At 36.9% G+C, this 18,330-nt stretch overlaps 3 protein-coding genes across 4 annotated transcripts in view; 1 reads left to right on the top strand and 2 right to left on the bottom strand.

Annotated features, from left to right (window-relative positions):
* Nucleotides 1–3,717: 3,717 nt before the first annotated feature.
* LOC111446040 lies at nucleotides 3,718–11,754 on the bottom strand. Of its 2 annotated transcripts, none has more exons than XM_023084664.1 (11): nucleotides 10,941–11,754; nucleotides 9,860–10,154; nucleotides 9,498–9,663; nucleotides 8,654–9,404; nucleotides 8,116–8,539; nucleotides 7,828–8,009; nucleotides 7,398–7,557; nucleotides 7,006–7,233; nucleotides 6,573–6,920; nucleotides 4,589–4,690; nucleotides 3,718–4,432 (listed from the first exon to the last, which is right to left on the bottom strand). In XM_023084664.1, the coding sequence occupies exons 1-11, from the start codon at nucleotides 11,450–11,452 to the stop codon at nucleotides 4,178–4,180; spliced, it is 3,423 nt and encodes a 1,140-aa protein (XP_022940432.1). In that variant the 5' UTR covers nucleotides 11,453–11,754; the 3' UTR covers nucleotides 3,718–4,177. The 2 variants fall into 2 exon arrangements, with proteins under 2 accessions (XP_022940432.1, XP_022940440.1); XM_023084672.1 differs by having other exon boundaries at nucleotides 9,860–10,124; nucleotides 10,941–11,753.
* A 1,246-nt stretch (nucleotides 11,755–13,000) lies between these two features.
* Nucleotides 13,001–16,770, top strand: LOC111451472 (meiotic recombination protein DMC1 homolog). Its single transcript, XM_023091913.1, has 15 exons — nucleotides 13,001–13,085; nucleotides 13,193–13,278; nucleotides 13,739–13,830; nucleotides 13,908–13,979; nucleotides 14,103–14,141; nucleotides 14,387–14,444; nucleotides 14,526–14,571; nucleotides 14,675–14,720; nucleotides 15,167–15,228; nucleotides 15,353–15,419; nucleotides 15,497–15,589; nucleotides 15,666–15,734; nucleotides 15,842–15,920; nucleotides 16,148–16,314; nucleotides 16,559–16,770. The coding sequence occupies exons 1-15, from the start codon at nucleotides 13,066–13,068 to the stop codon at nucleotides 16,601–16,603; spliced, it is 1,041 nt and encodes a 346-aa protein (XP_022947681.1). The 5' UTR covers nucleotides 13,001–13,065; the 3' UTR covers nucleotides 16,604–16,770.
* Nucleotides 16,771–16,961: 191 nt separating this feature from the next.
* The window catches only part of LOC111451479 (stem-specific protein TSJT1-like), a 2,465-nt gene continuing 1,096 nt past the window's right edge, over nucleotides 16,962–18,330 (bottom strand). The window contains exons 2-4 of the mRNA XM_023091925.1: nucleotides 17,712–17,952; nucleotides 17,501–17,621; nucleotides 16,962–17,399 (exon numbers count right to left, since the gene is read on the bottom strand). Of these exons, the coding sequence (XP_022947693.1) occupies nucleotides 17,209–17,399; nucleotides 17,501–17,621; nucleotides 17,712–17,952 (553 nt within the window). The 3' untranslated portion in view covers nucleotides 16,962–17,208. The remainder of the gene's footprint in view (nucleotides 17,400–17,500; nucleotides 17,622–17,711; nucleotides 17,953–18,330) is intronic.

Raw genomic sequence — 18,330 nt, 5'->3', positions numbered from 1 at the left:
CATTTTTTATTTTACGTGTTTCTAGAAGTTCATATTATATGATTAAGATATCTTCGTTCATATCGATACTTTCTTTAAATTGTTTGTCTAATCAATTTGTTGGAAGCCATATTGAAGAGAACCCGATTAATACCCAAATAAAGATCTCCCACAAGCTGAAAATAATTTTGATCACGAGAAAGAAACCAATTCGATAGAACACGAATATTAAATCTTAAATAGGTAGCTACCGATTTAAAAAACGGGTAGAAATGTTCATGGCAGCAATCCCAAAAAAACTACATGAAATACACAAACTGAAACTCTAAGAATCTTACAGAAAAAAAAAGAAATAAATAAATAAATAACCAATTACGAGATAGAAAAATGCATATGGCGTAATGAAATCTTGAAAAATTAAAGGATACCCACATCGGCTGTTGCTGGAAAGAGCATAAAGATAAGGCCGCCGCCATGATCAGAAGCTTTGAACAAGGAATCAGAAACCCTAATTTCTCTCAGATCATGAAACCCTAATTTCTCTCAGATCATGAAACCCTAAACCCTAAACCCTAAAACCTAAAAGGAACAAGAAAAAGGATCACAAAACTCAATTATGAAAGGAATTGATCCAAATTAAATGAAAATTTTGAAGGGATTAGGGTTTGTGAGGGAAAAACGACAACAGGTGAAACTGTCGCATGATCTGATATTTCCTCGACGACGAAAACAAGAGAGAGAAAATTTAAGATCATGCTGGCAGCTTCAACTGTTAGTGATTCACCATAATTTGAAGGGAAAAGGTGATGAAATTAGGGTTTAGGATGGAGAAGCAAGAGGTTGAAGAAGAGGGGTATAAATAGAAGAAACTAAAAAAGGAGGGACTAAAAAGAAAAGTAAAAATAAAACAGTGGTCCCTTGTTGGTGCAAATTGAATATTATCACGCCAACCCTAACTCATTCAGCTCTTTTGCAGAGAAGGGCTTGGTGGGTTCATTTTTTTGCATTAATTACCCCTCGAGAACCCTATATTCGCGTGGAGGCCCTTTTTTACTCTCTCTTTCTCTCTCTAGCTATGAGAGAGAGAGACCGACAGAGATTAGAATGTGTTTCACCATAAACGAAGAACACTTTATTCTTAGAACAATCCAAAGAGCCAAACCAAAAAGATGGGAACGTTTGTGCATGAGAATTCTTCCTTGTCACTTTTATGGTTTTGAATTTGAATTATATTTTAAACTTGGCATAGATAGGTCGATCGATCGCCCATGTTACTGATGACAAATCACGAGAAATGTGACCTACGAAAGATAAAAACAACACATCGTGTAATGTTTGTCACATCAATACTAATACTTAAGTCGAGTTTAGCAAAGAGATAAATATTCATACAGATTGGGGTGTTCATAGCCTGTGTCCTTTTAAGAGGTCGATGTATGTAACAGTAGAGTAAAAGATGGGTGCATGAATGAACCGAAATCACACCTGAATGAGAGTAATCTTAATGATAGAATGACCAAGAAAAACTTTTTAAAAAAATTGAAAGTTACTACTCGTACAAACGAGATACACCTTTGTTTTTAGCTGTTTTGCTTGAAGTAATTCTATGTTGGGTGAGAATAAAACATGTTGAAAAGACCCGTGTTGGTATGTGAGGATAGTCTTCACTCTTAGAAGCGAGAAGTAAGTAACGTGACCATATTATAAGAGAATTTTGGGACCATCAAGCATCAAATCTTGATCCGAATCCTGAATATGAGTTGTTATAATAAAGGCGTTGGCTTTGTATACTCTTGATCATTTGTTTAATCCCATGCGAATTTAAAATGAAAAGCATATCTTATAGATATAAATGCTTATTAAATGGAATATGTTTATTGTTTTTCTTCTAAAGTTATACATAATATGCATAATATACATAGTATGAATCTACATTCGACATGTAACGGTCCAAGTCTATCGTTAGTAGATATTGTCCTTTTGCTTTGTTATGTATCGTTGTCAGCCTCACGACTTAAAATGCGTCTTTTAAAGAGAGGTTTTTACATTCTTATAAGAAATGTTTCATTCTCCTCTCCAACCAATATGAGATCTCACAATCTACCCACCTCTAGGTCCAGCATCCTCACTGGCACACTACTTGGTGTCGGACTCTAATACCGTTTGTAAGAGCTAAAACCCACCGCTAGTAGATATTGTTTATTTTGGTCCATTATGTACAACCATTAGTCTCACGATTTTAAAATGTGTCAACTAGCGAGAGATTTCCACTCCATTATAAAGAATGTTTCGTTTCTCTCCAACCGATGTGGGATCTCAAACAACACTTAATAGTCCGATCATTCTTCTATATTCCTGCAACATGATCACATATTTGTCTTGGACTACTTACTGAGAGTGAATACTATTCCCACAAACCAACATATAGTTTATAGCAATTTTTGTAAGTTTTCTTTAACTATCATATCTTTGTAATCGCTATCATTCGAAAATAATCTCAATTCATTCGTGTACCTCTTATGTACTCGATTGTCACAAAATAATTTTTTTTCTTAGAAATGTATCTCAAACTTGTGGACATTAAATTTTTTAGTTTAAAAATTGAAAGTGTGTCCATGTTTGAAAATTTGCCCTCCAAAAAGTTTTTTACCTCACGTAATTAAAAAATAAGAACTATCATGGTGAGTGACTTGTAAAGCTTATTATATATGTAATAATTATTCACTTATATTATCATACTCTCTACTACTTTAATATGAGAATATAAAGAATCTTAACCTTGCAATTAAACTCACAATTTTGCATAGTTTCGTACCATATAAATTCACCAATATGATTTTATCATTTTTAAATTTAAAAATAAACAAATACTTATTAAATACAAAAATTGAATTTTTAATGATTTAATACAAGACTTGAAGATCCCAACATTTGCGTATTTATATCCCCTTTTTGGGTACATATTTTGATGCATAATAGGCACGCCAAATGGGAAACAGAAAGAGCGAGCGAGCGATTTGGTCGATATAAATTTATTGTGAATGTGGACTTTAAGGCTTTATGAAAGGAGAAGGGAATCAGAATGAAGGATTAAAAATTAAAAATTAAAAATTAAAAGGGGTTTTAGCCCAACAACCCCTAGAGAGGCTAGAAATTGAGGGGTCATTTATATCTTAAGGGTGGTCCTTATGTGTGCTTCGAGGAGGCAATGGCAAAAGGCACAAAAGGCAAACCCTTTTCCTTTCTGTGTTTGTGGGGTTAAAGAAAGCTCAAAAGGGCAGAGGGTTCTTATTTAAACAATTAAGGACCTTCAAGTTCTATGCCTACCTAGGATTAGGGTTCCCCCCCAAGATTCTAAATTCAGAATAATCCTTTTTCAGCATATATTTGTAAAGGAAAGTCGGCCACCTTTTTCTTTTTCAGCATCAAGCTTGCCGTGTTCGAACACGTCCATCTAAACTTGATAAACTAGTCAAAGCTGATCAATAAGTCATTGGTTCAAATCTATTAGTCCCACATCTAAACCTGATAAACTAATCAAAGTTGATCAACAAGTCTTTGGTTCGAATCTATTACTCCCACATGTTGATCAATAACATAAAAAATAAAAACACGATGAACTAGTCGAGCCAAGGTTCTAAACTCAAACTCAGAATAAACTCTTTCTTTTACTTAATTACATTACACGAACAGAATGATGAAGAGAAAAGAGAAGGATTCAGTGAAGGAATATGAAGATTATGATGATATCCGCGTGGCTCTGTATAAAGCAAATAAAGCTAAAATCTTGACTTTATCAAGGACGGTCAGGTCAAAGAAAGCATGGGGAAAACAATTGATAATAAGATTACGTTGAAGAGAACGGTGAGGGGTACAACTAATGAGGATCCCACGTTTCTCTTAAATGTCTTCCTCAAGTTTTCTCTACACACAACTGCATCAGAATCAATTCTCCTCACTGGTTTGGATGTGGGGGTAAATTTGCCTAAAAAATTGTGGGTTTTAATTACATTACGATTAGATATTCTACCTTTACTACTTACTTAGCGCCAGCCACTGTATTCTAAAACAACCTGTGAGACTATGACTAATTCAGGGGACAGAAGGCCCTACTACAAGGATCCAGGAAACATAATACAAACATTCTAGGGCTTCAAAAATTTGGGATAAGGTTATGGGGCGGCTGAGGATATCAATTTCATGTGGCTAGTTTTTCTAAAGATTTCACTTTGGCTGTGTGCTCAAGCAGAATTTTGTGTAGTTCTTCCGCTGTTGGTCGGTCGTTCGGATTTTTTTTAGTACACTTGCAAAACAAGTCGATCAAGAATGTTTTGGTTTCTTGGTCTTTCTCTGAACCATCTGATTCTTGAACAGATTGAGACATTGCGCTTTCCTTTATCAACCCCAGTGCCTCCTCCTCAAGCTCTCCTATCAATTCTGGTCGTTTACCCATCTGTTCAGGTTGAGGGCACAAGTATTAATCAGGGAAAATCCAACACCTTCAAATTTGGATCTAAATGGCAATTCTACTTTAAAAAAATGAGAAATCCAATTCTTTTTAAAAGAAGTCCTGGGAAATGGAAAACTAGATCAAGAGAGTAAAAGAAACCTGAAGTTGATCGAAAATCTGCAATTCTGTCAGCCCCAAGTACGGAATTTGAAAAGTCAACAGTTCAAATAACAGACATCCAAATGACCAAATATCCACTTCCTGCAAACCAAAGGTAAGATTGAAATATCATCAAATTATCGACATCATAACTTGACAACATAATGCACAACTAAATGTGTGGTGTGAGAAAAATCAGACGATGCATGAATTTCCTTCTACACTAACTCACAAAGTGTACTGGGGAATGACAGGATGGACGCAGAATGCTAATTTTAAATTACAATCCAAATGGCAAGAATATATTTTTGATAGAACACAAAAGAATGGAAGGAAGTGTGAATGGGCAGTTACAAAACCTCCAAACAGTTGAGAGGTTTGGGACACCCCAATAAAAACACATCTCGTTCCAGTTCCCAGCTATATATTTAGCTTGCATCACTCTCACACATCACTTCCTGGTACTGACATCTAGCATCTCCCATTCAGTCCTTGCTAATGGTTTTACAGGAAAAAGATAATATCTTGACTCCCCCTAGCCCCATATTTCATATGCCAGGGCTACCTCCTTCCATTATTGGTCTCCCCCCGCCCCCCAGTATTACAAAATGAAGGCCTTACATGCCTATTAATAGCCCCACCATTGAAACATTTCACCTTGACCTCAATGGAAAAGAAGGAAGTTTATGTGACTAATAGATCAAATGATTTCCATGTAGCTTCGTAAACTTGTTGTTTCTTCCTACTGTATTAACACTGGCTCCCTGGTCTCCAAACTCAGGTGGTTATTCGACGCCCTATGCACTAAAGCTATAGTTAAAATTTCAAACTCAGAAGTTAGTTGATGTCAGGGAGATTGACATTTAGCTGGATGCAGTGTCACATAGTAAGGTTAGATGTTTGTTCCGAAGAATTGTAACCTGTAGGCTACCTATCCCCCACCTATCCAAATATGTTAAAAGAACCACAGTGGCAGACAGACAAATACCTAACAATTTTTTGCCCTTAAAACTCACTTTATCATCGAGGAGTGGTTAATCGATGAAGCTATAATGCAAGTGAAGCAAACCCATTGAGAATCTAATTATTCCCCACTGTCCCTTAAGTCCGTCTGCTGTCTATGTTAATAGCCCAAGTTTTGCTAGTGACACCCAGCTCTCGAAAGTAGCTAGGGTTTTCTCCAAGTAGGCCCACCCATAGACCATAAAAATTGGTAGCTGTTTGTGAATCTTTTTCCCCCCTAAACAGAATAAAAATCCAGAATAAAAAGCAACTCTATTGAAATCCTGACAAAAAAGGGTGGGGCTTTGGGCATTTGTTTGAACCATCTCACTGTGTTAAAAATGGGGTGTAAAAATTAGTCTTCTCTTCCAGCTCATTAAGAAGTATATTACCTTATCCCTTCATTTTCCTCTTTCTTCTTCAAAGTCAGCAAGCCTATACCTCATATACATCCACCCCTACCACACCCCTTTGCGGGAAATATCAAGTCCATCTGTAGTTCCAACAACGTGTCAATTCCTAGCATCCAGCTTGTTAACAGAACACCCTGAACCCAAACTCTCGGACACTATTTGCCAGAGGTCTTCAATCCTGTTGTTGCTACCACCGGCCTTGCTGCTGTAGAGCACCACTCCAGCAGAGACATTTACTGATTTTGGAGAAATGTTGTGGCACAGGTGTAAGGACAATCCACCCAACAACAGACAGGTCCCTGGGGTCTAGATATTTTTCTACAAAGAACTACCCCCCCCCGCAGAAAAAAAATATATATTTTCCAGAGGGCATTTCCGGACACTTAATTATTCTCCTAATTCTTCTCAACTTCATGGCATATTGGCATATTTCCATTCCACTCTAAGCCAGAACAGATAGTTAGAAATGTATAGCACCATACCAAGAATGACTCAGTAGTGTCAAAAAGAAACGCTGATCTGAAAGCCTAACACATCCACAAGAAAAAGTGAAATGCTAATCTACATACCAGTCCATAAACATTTGGTGTATGCATTGCTCGTAGAACTTCTGGAGCCATCCATCGAGGTGTTCCAACACAAACATCAGGAGGAGGTATTCCAGTATGGGCAATGCAACAAGTGTGCAAGGAAGATCGAAGGGGCACTGCTCTATCAAAATCACAAAGCTTAACCATGGGAACTCCATCAGAATTTTCATCAAAATCTATCAAAACATTTTCACTTTTGATGTCACGATGAATGATGTGTTTTGAATGCAGCTCTACCAAAGCACTTGCAACATCTCGAGCTACATGCAATGCCAGATCCATTGGAATGTGCTTTTTCCCAGCTTGGTACAACTTGTCCAAGTAGCTCTACAACATACAAAACAGAACATAAATTGAGAAAAACAATTACTGATACAAAAATGGTAACATAACAAGCTATAAGACAGCTTACCTTTAAAGATCCCCCTTTAACGTGCTCTAAAAAAATTGCAGATCTAAGTAACCGGCGCTTCGGTTTTCCATCCTCAGAAGGAATCCATTCAGAAGATATCTGATGCCCATACATCTGTACTATGCAGGAGTGTTTCAAAGCACCCAGTATTCTAACTTCACCTAAGCAACTGTATTCAAAGTTCCTTATCTCATCAAATGAAGATTCACAAACTTCAAGCATCCGTAACTGCAATGTCCAACACATAATAAATGTACCTCATCAAAGGTTTCTAAATGAAAAAAGCAACGATATAGCACACAGCATAGCACAATACTAATTAAAATAATACCTCAAATCAGTACAGCATAACATTAAGATAAACAAAACTTTTTAATCGTCTAAAATGTTACCTTTGCAGCAGCCTCAACTGACCCAAGTTTGCACTTTAACACAGAACTAGAAGGTGCCTTCTCAATCTCATCACAGTTGGACAGAGACGGGAAGGAAAACCCTGGACTGGGTGACATTCCGAAAGAAATAGGAAGTTCTGCACGACTGAGAGGAATATACCTATCACAACAGACAAAAAGTTACAAGATAAATATAAATATATCAGATCAAAACTGTAAGCAATGAATTCTGAAACATGGAACTGAATCAAAGTGTAATAAAGTTAAGAACAAACACTATACAGAATAATAAGGAACGAATTTACATTATCATAACAATAAAATAAATAAACAAGTGCACAGGAACATTAGACATTCAGATTCAATCCTTAAACATGCATATGTAGTTGGAGAAATGTCAAGGCCATTGGAACTGACAAGAAAAACCTACCTGCAAAAATACTCGGGATCTGCTTCTTCTCGTATATCATTTGGTCGACATGCATCAACAACCATTCGAACCAAAGCATTGCCTCTTTTCACTAAGATCACATTCCAGGCATGAGGCAAGAAATCCAAGTAACCTCTCACAAGCTCACAAGGTACTGGAGGCTCCATTCGGTCACACAAATACTGGGGTAATCAAAGCTTTGTTAAATCCAAGTAAATATAAAACCAGTCATTACAGAAAGACCCAACAAGAACAAGCAAGGAAAGGTTATTACAGTAAGATAATCACCTTAAGAAGAAGCGCTCTATGCCTGCACACACCAAATTTCAGAGCTCCAAGGGGAACTATGACGGAATTTCGACTAGCTTTAATAGCACGAAGAGATTTCTCACAGATATCAGTGAAAAGAATATCCTCATAATTATCCACCGTTAATTTAGTGGACGCAGTAAGATTATTCCGATCTCCAGTTGAGCAGGTGCAGACAAAAGGCTTCTGATACTTGGAACCAGAAACAGCTTTCCGTGTTTTCTCAACCATTGCACTTCTATCACTGCCTCCAAAATGATCAGACACAAATAGAGCAAGTACTTGTATGATATGCATGTCATCAAGAACTTGATGTCTTTCTTGGGTTCGGTTAATCTGCTTTAGACGAAGTACCAATGACTTCGCAGATATCACTGTAGAGTCTAATAATTCATCATGTTCCCTGGGCACATACAAATAATCATTATCATTTTCCACTCCCCAGTATGAAAGTCATTGGATACTCAATCTACTCAATAAATAATCAGTCACCAATATAATGTCTTAACTAATCTACCTGTTGACAAGAATGACTTCACGAGAATCAAGATGAAAATTTTGCTCATAATTCCTTAATGACATAAAGGGACGATCACGCCCTGCATCATAAAATCCATCTGGTACATAATCTTCAACGCTGCAAAATGATATATTATTGTACTTGCAAGATAAACTTGAGCTATCTTCAGCTGCCTTTCTTGACTTGCAAGGTTTAGGATTATCAAGTTCCCTCTCAGAATATCTTTTCAACTTAGCATTATCCTTTGATATTTGGGATGATGACCCTTCTAGGTCATGTGCTTCATTTCCTGGTAGCGGCAAAGTCTCACTGGGCTCATGACATTCATTGTCGTCCCTTGTCATTTTTCCTGCAGCACCAATACAGATACCTGAGCAATCCTCCACAGGTAGTTCCTTTTTGACATCAAAATTGTCCTTCTCATGGTTCTTGATAAGATCTTCCCCTTCATCTTTTCCATGACTGGTCTCTTTACTATCATATAACTCCTCAATAACTGATGAATCTTCAACTGTAGTTTCAGAAGTAGGAGCAGTATCAAGCCTCCCAAGTTCATGATTTTCATGGATCTTTACTTCAGTATGATGATCTACTCCTTTCCACTTCCTGCTATTATTCAAACGCTCCTGGCGAGCTTTTTGCTGTAAATAATGTCGTCTCCGCCATCGCTTACCTGATTTTCGAGATGCAAATGATCTACTGTTTGTTGAAGATCCCATTAATAGGTTTGATGAGAGATTACGAATACCTGCAAAAACAGAGTTCTTGACAGTGAAAATCAAAGAACCAAAATGAAAAATCCATGTTCAATCATTGAGCATAAAATGACCGCAGAACACACCTTTATGTGGAAAATTATCACTATTGTCTGGAATGGTGGCTTCATAAACATCCATTTCAACTGTAGAACTAATACATTCTTCATCAGCTATTTTGTCTCCACAATTTCCTTCAAAGTTGCAGCATATCCAGGAGGGTATCTGACAGCTTCTTAGAAACTTATTGTACTATACCACAAGGAAAAACCATAGCGGAAACAAAATTAAAAAATTATATGTTATGTCATATTCAGAGTAAAAACGTGTATAATAAATTTAAGTGAACAGAATCTAAACCATTAGATTGGACAGAAAGGTTACAATTACCAACTTGACAAAGAAACTATGTAAATATAAATGAAATATAATAAAAAAGACAAAATACCTGTAAATTTAAGTTCTTAAGGCTATGCATAGATACGAATTCAAGAGATCCCAATGACGTTAACCTATTACTTGAGAGATCCAAATTCTCCAACTTTTGCAGGGAGGACAAAGCTGGAGGTAGTTCCACCAACTTGTTATTGGCAACTCTCAAGGATATCAAGGCATTCAAATAGCCTATTTCTGCTGGAAGGCTCTTCATCTTATTAAATGAGAGATCTAGATACTCCAAACTATCCAGGCAGCCAATTTCAGGAGGAAGGAATCTGAAGGAAAAGGGAACGCGACAAAGATACCTTGTTTAAGAGTAGATAAATAAATAATAAGAAACTTACAAACTAGGATGAAAAATGGTTATGAAAATCATACTAAAGCTCAATAGTTCACATCACAAAACATCATATTGTATCACCAGTCTACATACGTTGTTTATCCATCCAGGTATGGATCTATACAGCAAGACATCACAATTAATGAACTGATATTCAACATTGGTGCCACAGTTACATGTCTGGCTAGCAGAAATGAATCACTAGTTAAATAATAAAAAAAAAATATGGATTATTATATTAAAACTTCTAAGACACTATTAACTCGTGGAAAATTGACACTTCTAAAAGTGATAGACATGTACGTACACTTGCATGCAAACAACAACAATTACATAATCTATCATTCAAAATGATACCCTACAGCAACAATTGAAGAAAGATCCTAATTTTAGATTCCTATATCACCTAATGTGATAGCCTACGTAAAACTTCAAAATAAATTGACGAGAGTGAATGAGACTGAAGTCACTGTTTTCCAAATCATTTGGATCGTTCAAAAGAAAGTGACACTCTAATGTTACTTTGTCTCTTTCTAAAACATTCCAATAGACCATAACACATAATATTGAAAAGCAGAAAACAATCAAACAATCCAACTCGCTTCATCATTTTCTTAATAAGATTAGTTCGTTCTACCTTCGCAGGAATGAAATTCTCATCTAACTAACAAGCACAGCAGGCAATTAAAGCAATGATAGAATGTTCAACTTCTTTTATACTTCTAAACAGGTATAAATGAGGCTCACTCACCTAATAGAAAAGTGACAAACAGTGAGCTTAGTCAAGCATTTAAGGCCAGCGATCTCACTAAGAATTGGAAACGACGAAGGTTTTGGAGGAATCTTCGATAGCTCGAGCTCCTTCAGATCCTTCAGTTCGTGTAATGATAAACCACCAAAACCCGGTGATGATAACTTCACCTGCAAGCATTCTAACCCCGAAAAGTTCTTCAACTCCGGCGGAAACAAATTAATCTCGTTCCCGAAGAACTTCAGCATTCTCAATTCTCTAAAGTTGCCAACTGATTTCGGAATCAAATTGAACGCATTCCGAAATATGTACAGACCCTTCACTGAGCTGTGGGAACCCTCCAAGAAGTGAGAATCCAAGTTTTTCCCCGATACATCAATAACCGAATCATCGGTTTCGTTTCCACTATCACCCTCAAACGAAACCAAGTTAGAAGATTTCAAATTTCTTTCCTCCCCAAGGCCGCTTTCCGACGAGTCGGCGACCGTTTCTTCGGAGTTAAGAAGCTGCATTGAGGCCAACAGCGCCTTCCGGGATTAATCCACAGGTCAGAATGGCGAAGAATCGAAGTGTTGAAGGTTTTAGCCTTCAGAACAGGAATCAAATAATCCAGAAACAAAAAATATATATATAAAGCGTAAAGCATGGAATGAAACGTAAGAACGAGCAAAATTTGAAGTTAAAGAAAGGGATAATCCATGGAAAGGGGCAGAAGGAGCGGGAAGAAAAGGCCCGGAAGAGGACCGCTCCTGGTGAATAAGTTAAGAAGAGAAACCCTAGAAATCCAGTGAGACAGTGGGAAAAGAAAACGTTATAACGGGACGGGGATAAATAATTGGTCAGTATACGCTTTGAGCACGCCACCTTTCCTTCAAGACGCTCCCCTTTTATTTTCCGTTTTTACCTCCTCATTTCTTCGTTTTTTTTTTTTTTCTTTTTTTTCCATTAAAAATGTTCCACATAATTCTCAATTTAGTTCTTTTAAATCTCACAAATATTTCAATCAATAAATAACTAAATATAATTATCATAATCTCGTTTTATATTTTTAATTAATTGAATTAACTAACTGTACTTCCAATAAAAATGTTATTTTTAATCTTTAATTTACTTAATCATCTTTTATATTAAAAAAAAAATTAATACCTAAATTAAATTAAGGAAATGTTATAAATATTTTGAAGAAAAAACAAAACACGACTTTAAAATAAAATCTACATTTATTTTATTTAATAAAATAATATTATTGTAACCATCCAAACTAAAAAACACATATGAACAAAATTTGAAAATTAATAATTACGTCTCTCGTTAGAAAGTAAGCTAAAGTAAGCAAAGAAATATAGCGTGAATTGTATTTAATAATCAATATAATTAAATTATATCATTTTGAGTTTCCATTACCTCACTAGGATCGCAGATTTTGAAATATGGATCTGATTAATTGAGTCAATAACCTAAATTAATTAATCAATAATCGTTCATGAGTTTAATTGATAAAGTTATAAATATATACACGTTTTAACTAATATACTCACGAAAGTTTATTAATCGATAAAATTTTTAATTTACAGTTTTACCAATACAATTTATTTAATTTGGTAATTTTAGCTAGAAAAAAAAAGGTTAGGAATTTCTCTAAAACAAATGTGAAATATTATTTTTTTTAATTTGGTTTTCACTTTCTCTCCCTATTAAATTATTTAATATAAAAAAGAATATAATATATTGTAACTATATATTTGGACACGTATTGATAAAAGATAAGAAAGTATATTATTATCGAGGTTTGTTAGTCTGGTAGTGAAAAGTCAAATTTATCCCCGAGATGGTAGGGATTGGCGAAATTAGTTACGCCAGTCTGCTGGAGATGGGAGTGCTCACATCAATTTGGGCGCGTTATCCCAAAAGATGTGAAAAGTCCTAGATACCCTTCCCAAGTAGTCACGATTTTGCCATGTAGGCTATGTCAAAACGCATAATTTCCCCGCCGTTTACAAGTTCCCGCTCCCTTATAAATTCAGTTGTCATTTAATTTTTTTTCATAAGTTCCAGACGGCTTCCTCTGTTTCGTTCACAAGCGGGAAATAGTTCTCCTCCGATTTAGGCACCTTCAAAGCCAACGATGATGCTCGCAACGCTAAAGTGAGTTAGAGATTTGTTCTCGTTATCTTTCGTTTTCAAATTGTAACAATTACTTTGTAATCTATCCGTCGCATTCTCTCTCATTTTGTCGCTGTGATGTTGCTCAGAGCGGAAGAACAGAGCCAGCAACTTCAGATTGTAGAGCGCGAAGATATTGAGGATGAAGACGACTTGTTCGAAGCGATCGATAAACGTAAGTTTCAGAGCTTACAACTTATAATTAAGTTATGGTTTCGCTATTCAAAGTATTTCCTCGCTGACGCTTGTTTTGTTAAGTTCAAACAAAACTTGATTTCATGACGTTCTATCTTAGTGATTTGCTTGTTGACCTCGAGGTTGATTTGAAAAACTCCAATGCTAATCGATTTTCTTTCTCCGAAGAGATATGAGATCGCCGATACGGCATCACTGAATCTCATTCGATTGATTCATCAGCAATTTAATTCAGTGATCCTTTCAGTTCGCCATAGCCTTGCATCCAGTTTAGCAAGGTTTATTTTTTGTAGTGGTCTATTTTCTCAAGGCATGCAATTCGACCAGAGTTTTGCTAAAGTCGAGGAGAAGATACAACTAGTTTTAGCCATCAACTAACTATCAAGCTGTTCTGTTGTTCCACTACATCTGATAGAGTTCCTATGGCATTTTCTGTGCAGTGACTTCTCATGGAATTAATGCTGGAGACGTGAAGAAGCTTCAGGATGCAGGGATATACACTTGCAATGGTTTGATGATGCACACGAAGAAGGTAGAGCAATTCTTACATCCGATTCTATATAATCTGAATTTGATGTAATTATAGTGACCAAGGGTTTTGTATCTTAGCACTTGACAGGGATAAAAGGTTTATCCGAAGCGAAGGTTGATAAGATCTGCGAAGCTGCCGAAAAGCTAGTGGTCAGTGACTCAATCACCACTTCTGTTATCCACGATGCGTGCAATGGTTTACACAATGATGTCATAATGCGATGAGGTCCAGCTTTTCTTCAATTAACAGTGATTATGTCTGTTGTTTTTCAGAATTTTGGTTATATCACTGGAAGCGATGTTCTGCTCAGGGTAAGCTGCTTCTGTTTTTTTGTTGGTAACAAATGGAGTGTAACCAAATAGATCCATATTTCACCAAAAAGTATATAGTTCGCATAGTTTCCTTTCCTTTCCCGCATGCTATAAGTTTTGCGTTCGGAAACAACTGTGTACGACTTCCTTTAGTTTTTCTAGTAGCTCCTATAAGTTCAAGATACAGTCTAGTAAAATATTGTCCGTCATGAAATGCAGACTGAGTCCTAGATTTTTGTTTGTAGAGAAAGTCTGTAGTTCGTATTACGACTGGAAGCCAGGCTCTCGATGAACTCTTAGGAGGCAAGTCCTGATTTACTACGTTCCTTTTTCACTATCTCACCAATCATAAGCATTAAATGTTGTGTTAATTCTTTCCAAAAGGTGGAATTGAAACTCTAGCGATCACGGAAGCTTTTGGAGAATTCAGGTGACGTTGTATATTTTAAAAGGCGCTTCAATTTTGTTTATTGAAAATCGAAGTCCCGTATTTAAATTGCCTTTCTCCTCTGACCTCGTTAAACGAATGCTAGGTCCGGGAAAACACAACTCGCACATACTCTATGCGTCTCTACGCAGGTAATCTACGCCTCATCTGAAGATTCATTGGGGTACAATGTAGTCTTGTTCCTTTTTCCGGTTCTCAGTCGATGAGATTTTAACAGTTACTAACAGAAATTGTTTTGACACCGTCCAAATATAACTTATGCCTTTCACTCTCCTGGCACCTGTTATAAAGCTTACGCTTACTAGTCTCCAGTGAAAGTCAAGTACCCACAAGATAGTTATGGAATTACAATTGAGATTGAATTTCAGAAAACCTGGAAGCATATACTTGTTCGGCTTCGCATCTGATCTTTAAAATTGAGTTCGATTTATGTATGCTATATTTGGTAATATATGTATTCAAAGAAAAACTCAGGTTTACTTATCTTTCTTATAAATCTCGTAAGTACTTAGCGCCTCTTTAGCTGCATCAAATCTGATAACATCTTAACGATTGTGCTTGGCGTTTGCCTTCGCAGCTTCCCACCAACATGCGGGGAGGGAATGGAAAGGTTGCATACATCGACACTGAAGGCACTTTGTATCCTCTTTCGAAGCTTCTTTTATCATGTCGTTATTGCGGCACGTCTAGTGAATTGAAATGATTATCTTCAGAGATGTTCCTCTTTTCAATATGTCCTCTCCTTAACCACACACACTTGCAGCCGACCTGATCGAATTGTGCCTATAGCTGAAAGATTTGGCATGGACCCGGGAGCTGTGCTAGATAATGTAAGCACCATTCTTTTGCATACATCTTCTTTCAACCAGAACACAAATCTTTTATTAATTTGCTGCTAATGAAATAGATCATATATGCTCGTGCCTACACCTACGAACATCAGCATAACCTCTTGCTCGGCCTTGCGGCAAAGATGTCTGAAGAACCGTTTAAACTTCTGGTGAGTCACCTGGTAACTTGTAATTCAAATGTCAAAAACTATGTTGTCTGACGTACATTCTATCTCTTAATTTCAGATTGTTGACTCTATCATTGCACTTTTTCGAGTGGATTTCACTGGAAGAGGAGAACTTGCAGAGCGCCAGGTCGAATCCTATAGACTTCAACAGACGTCTCAGGATTTAATTTCCCTATCTAAATCTCAGCTGTCACCTTGTTTCATCAATTATGACACAAGCTGGTTGTCATGCAGCAAAAACTGGCGCAGATGCTGTCCCGATTAACTAAAATTGCAGAAGAGTATAATGTAGCAGTTTACATGACTAACCAAGGTAGCGATTGAACTTTATGGAAGTCGTTTCTAGTGCTTAATCATCTCATTCAGGCAATCCATGACAGACATGTTAGCTCAATTTATGTTCAAAGTATTTTGACCTTGGTACTTCTTGTATTAGCTGGATTGACCGAGACTAAATCGTTTGCCGTTGAGTACACCAAACTGGTGTTTATCATTCAAAATGTTGATCACTGAACACGCTATCTGTCTTATTGACAACAGTTGTTGCAGACCCAGGTGGAGGAGTGTTCGTATCAGACCCCAAAAAACCAGCAGGAGGCCACGTTCTTGCCCATGCTGCCACGGTAAGACTGATGTTCAGGAAAGGCAAAGGAGAACAACGCATCTGTAAGGTGTTCGATGCTCCTAATCTGCCAGAGTCTGAAGCTATATCCTTAACTCACATCACGTCACACTTCAACACCTTCATTTATCATTTTCTGGTTAGTATAAACATAAATCCCATGAATCTCAACGATTTCCGAAATCATCGAACCAATGATGTAAGCAAGCAGTAAGTTCTACAGTTCTACTGCACTCGTATCACGACATAAAAATTGATAAATACTGTAGATATTGCAGAAGAGAAAAGGCTGATACACGTTTCACACAAATTTTCCTTGACAGAACCACGTTTTTCAGATAACACCAGGGGGCATTGCAGATGCAAAGGATTGACGTCTCATGTGGTGCTGGAAAATTAAAGGAAACACAGGTTGAAATGTTTTAAACTTTTCATCTAGTTACTGGATACATATTTTTATCTTGAAGTGACAGTATGTAGGAACCTATGTACATTGTATCTTCTAGCATCCATAACGTCTTTAGCTACCCCATGTGCAATCCATTTGGAAAAATAATGAAAAAGCGTTTTCTCTAGTAAACATTAAATTGCAACTCTATTCAGATACAGCCAAATATGCAATTTTGGCAAGGAGAAACTTTTTGGCATAAATCCAAGACCAGCGAAAATCTGTTTGGATCAATGCCCTTCAGCCATTATGAACACGTATAGAGCCAATTGTTAGAGAAGGGCAACCCCAAAAGCATTTAGAAACAGACTATTATTCCACGTATCTAGAATGTAACTCAAATAAGCCACAGCAAGTTTCATATGATATTAAGTTGTAACTGCATAAACATGCCCATAACGGGAAGGGAAGTATAAACCCTAAGTACCCATTTACAAGGCACAGTTAAAAGAGTAATGAAATATGGAAATATGGAAAGAAGCTGGAGGAAGGCCAAGGCAAAGTAAACAAAGCCTTTGCCGAATAGTGCACTCAATAGTTTGAAGACCAGTTTGCAGCACTCCCAACTCTTGGCATGCCTGAACTTTCCTTTCGAGCCTCTTCATCCACCTTGAAATTGGCTCCACAGACATGACCTGAACTGTCCACCCTTGGCACTGGCTTCAGCTCATTCAGTGGATGCTCAAAACTCCTCAACCCACCGGATGTTGTGAAGAAGCAACCTAACATAGTGCAGAAAAATCAATGAATAATAAACAAAAGAACCATCTGAGAATATGATATGATACCAGAAGAGATGCCCACAATTCCCCTAAATAATTACCTTTGGGGAAAGAAGCAAATGACTTTCCACAACCCTTCTTCATAATTTCTACATCATCCGAGAGAACAAGCTGTCCCTCAGAATCAGTTCCCCAGTGGAGAGGAACACTCCCATCAGCATCCTAAGAATTAAAAAGACACAAAATAGGTTAAAAACACAAGAAATCTGCAGCAATCAATGGTTAAACTAAGGGATCAGGGCAACAACTTACAGAAGCAAAAAATGCAGCTTTTGAGGAACTGTCAAATAGAACAAACACAAATTTCCCTTGAATATCTCTCACCACCTGATCAGCTGGATATGGACCCCGATCCCTTAACGTTCGATACGCTTCGATAACAATGATAACCTCATTCGCAGCTTTGTTCAATCCATATTGTTGCTTCAACTGAGCAACATTCTCAATGTGCCCTTGGAACAAGCAGAAAATGTCGTCCACAACCGCGAATAATCTATGGTTATAAACACAAAATTTCATCAATTTCCCAACAGCAGCCAAATCTAACAAATGCTCTTACAAGAACGAAGAATCAAGAAGCCAAACAAACCCCAACGATTCGACACAAATCCCATAAAAGTTATTGATGATTGATGAAGTGTAAAAGAATCTTGCCAAACCAAGAATCCCATAAGTTTAAAATTATATAAACTAAACATTGATCTGGAAAGATTTGACCCTCCAAAATTTTGATCGAGTCAAAATGGAAAATCTGAAGCAAAACAAAAAATGGCCAATAGTTGCCTCAAAGAACACAAATTAACGACATAATATCATATAAGTAAACCCCTGATTGCAGATAAAACCAAGAATGGGGGGGGGGGGGGGGGGG

This window comes from Cucurbita moschata, unplaced genomic scaffold (genome assembly GCF_002738365.1).
Source record: "Cucurbita moschata cultivar Rifu unplaced genomic scaffold, Cmos_1.0 Cmo_Scf00001, whole genome shotgun sequence".
Classification (NCBI taxonomy): domain Eukaryota; kingdom Viridiplantae; phylum Streptophyta; class Magnoliopsida; order Cucurbitales; family Cucurbitaceae; genus Cucurbita; species Cucurbita moschata.
The sequence above is the reverse complement of the archived record's forward strand: the minus strand, read 5'-3'. Positions and strand labels throughout refer to the sequence as shown.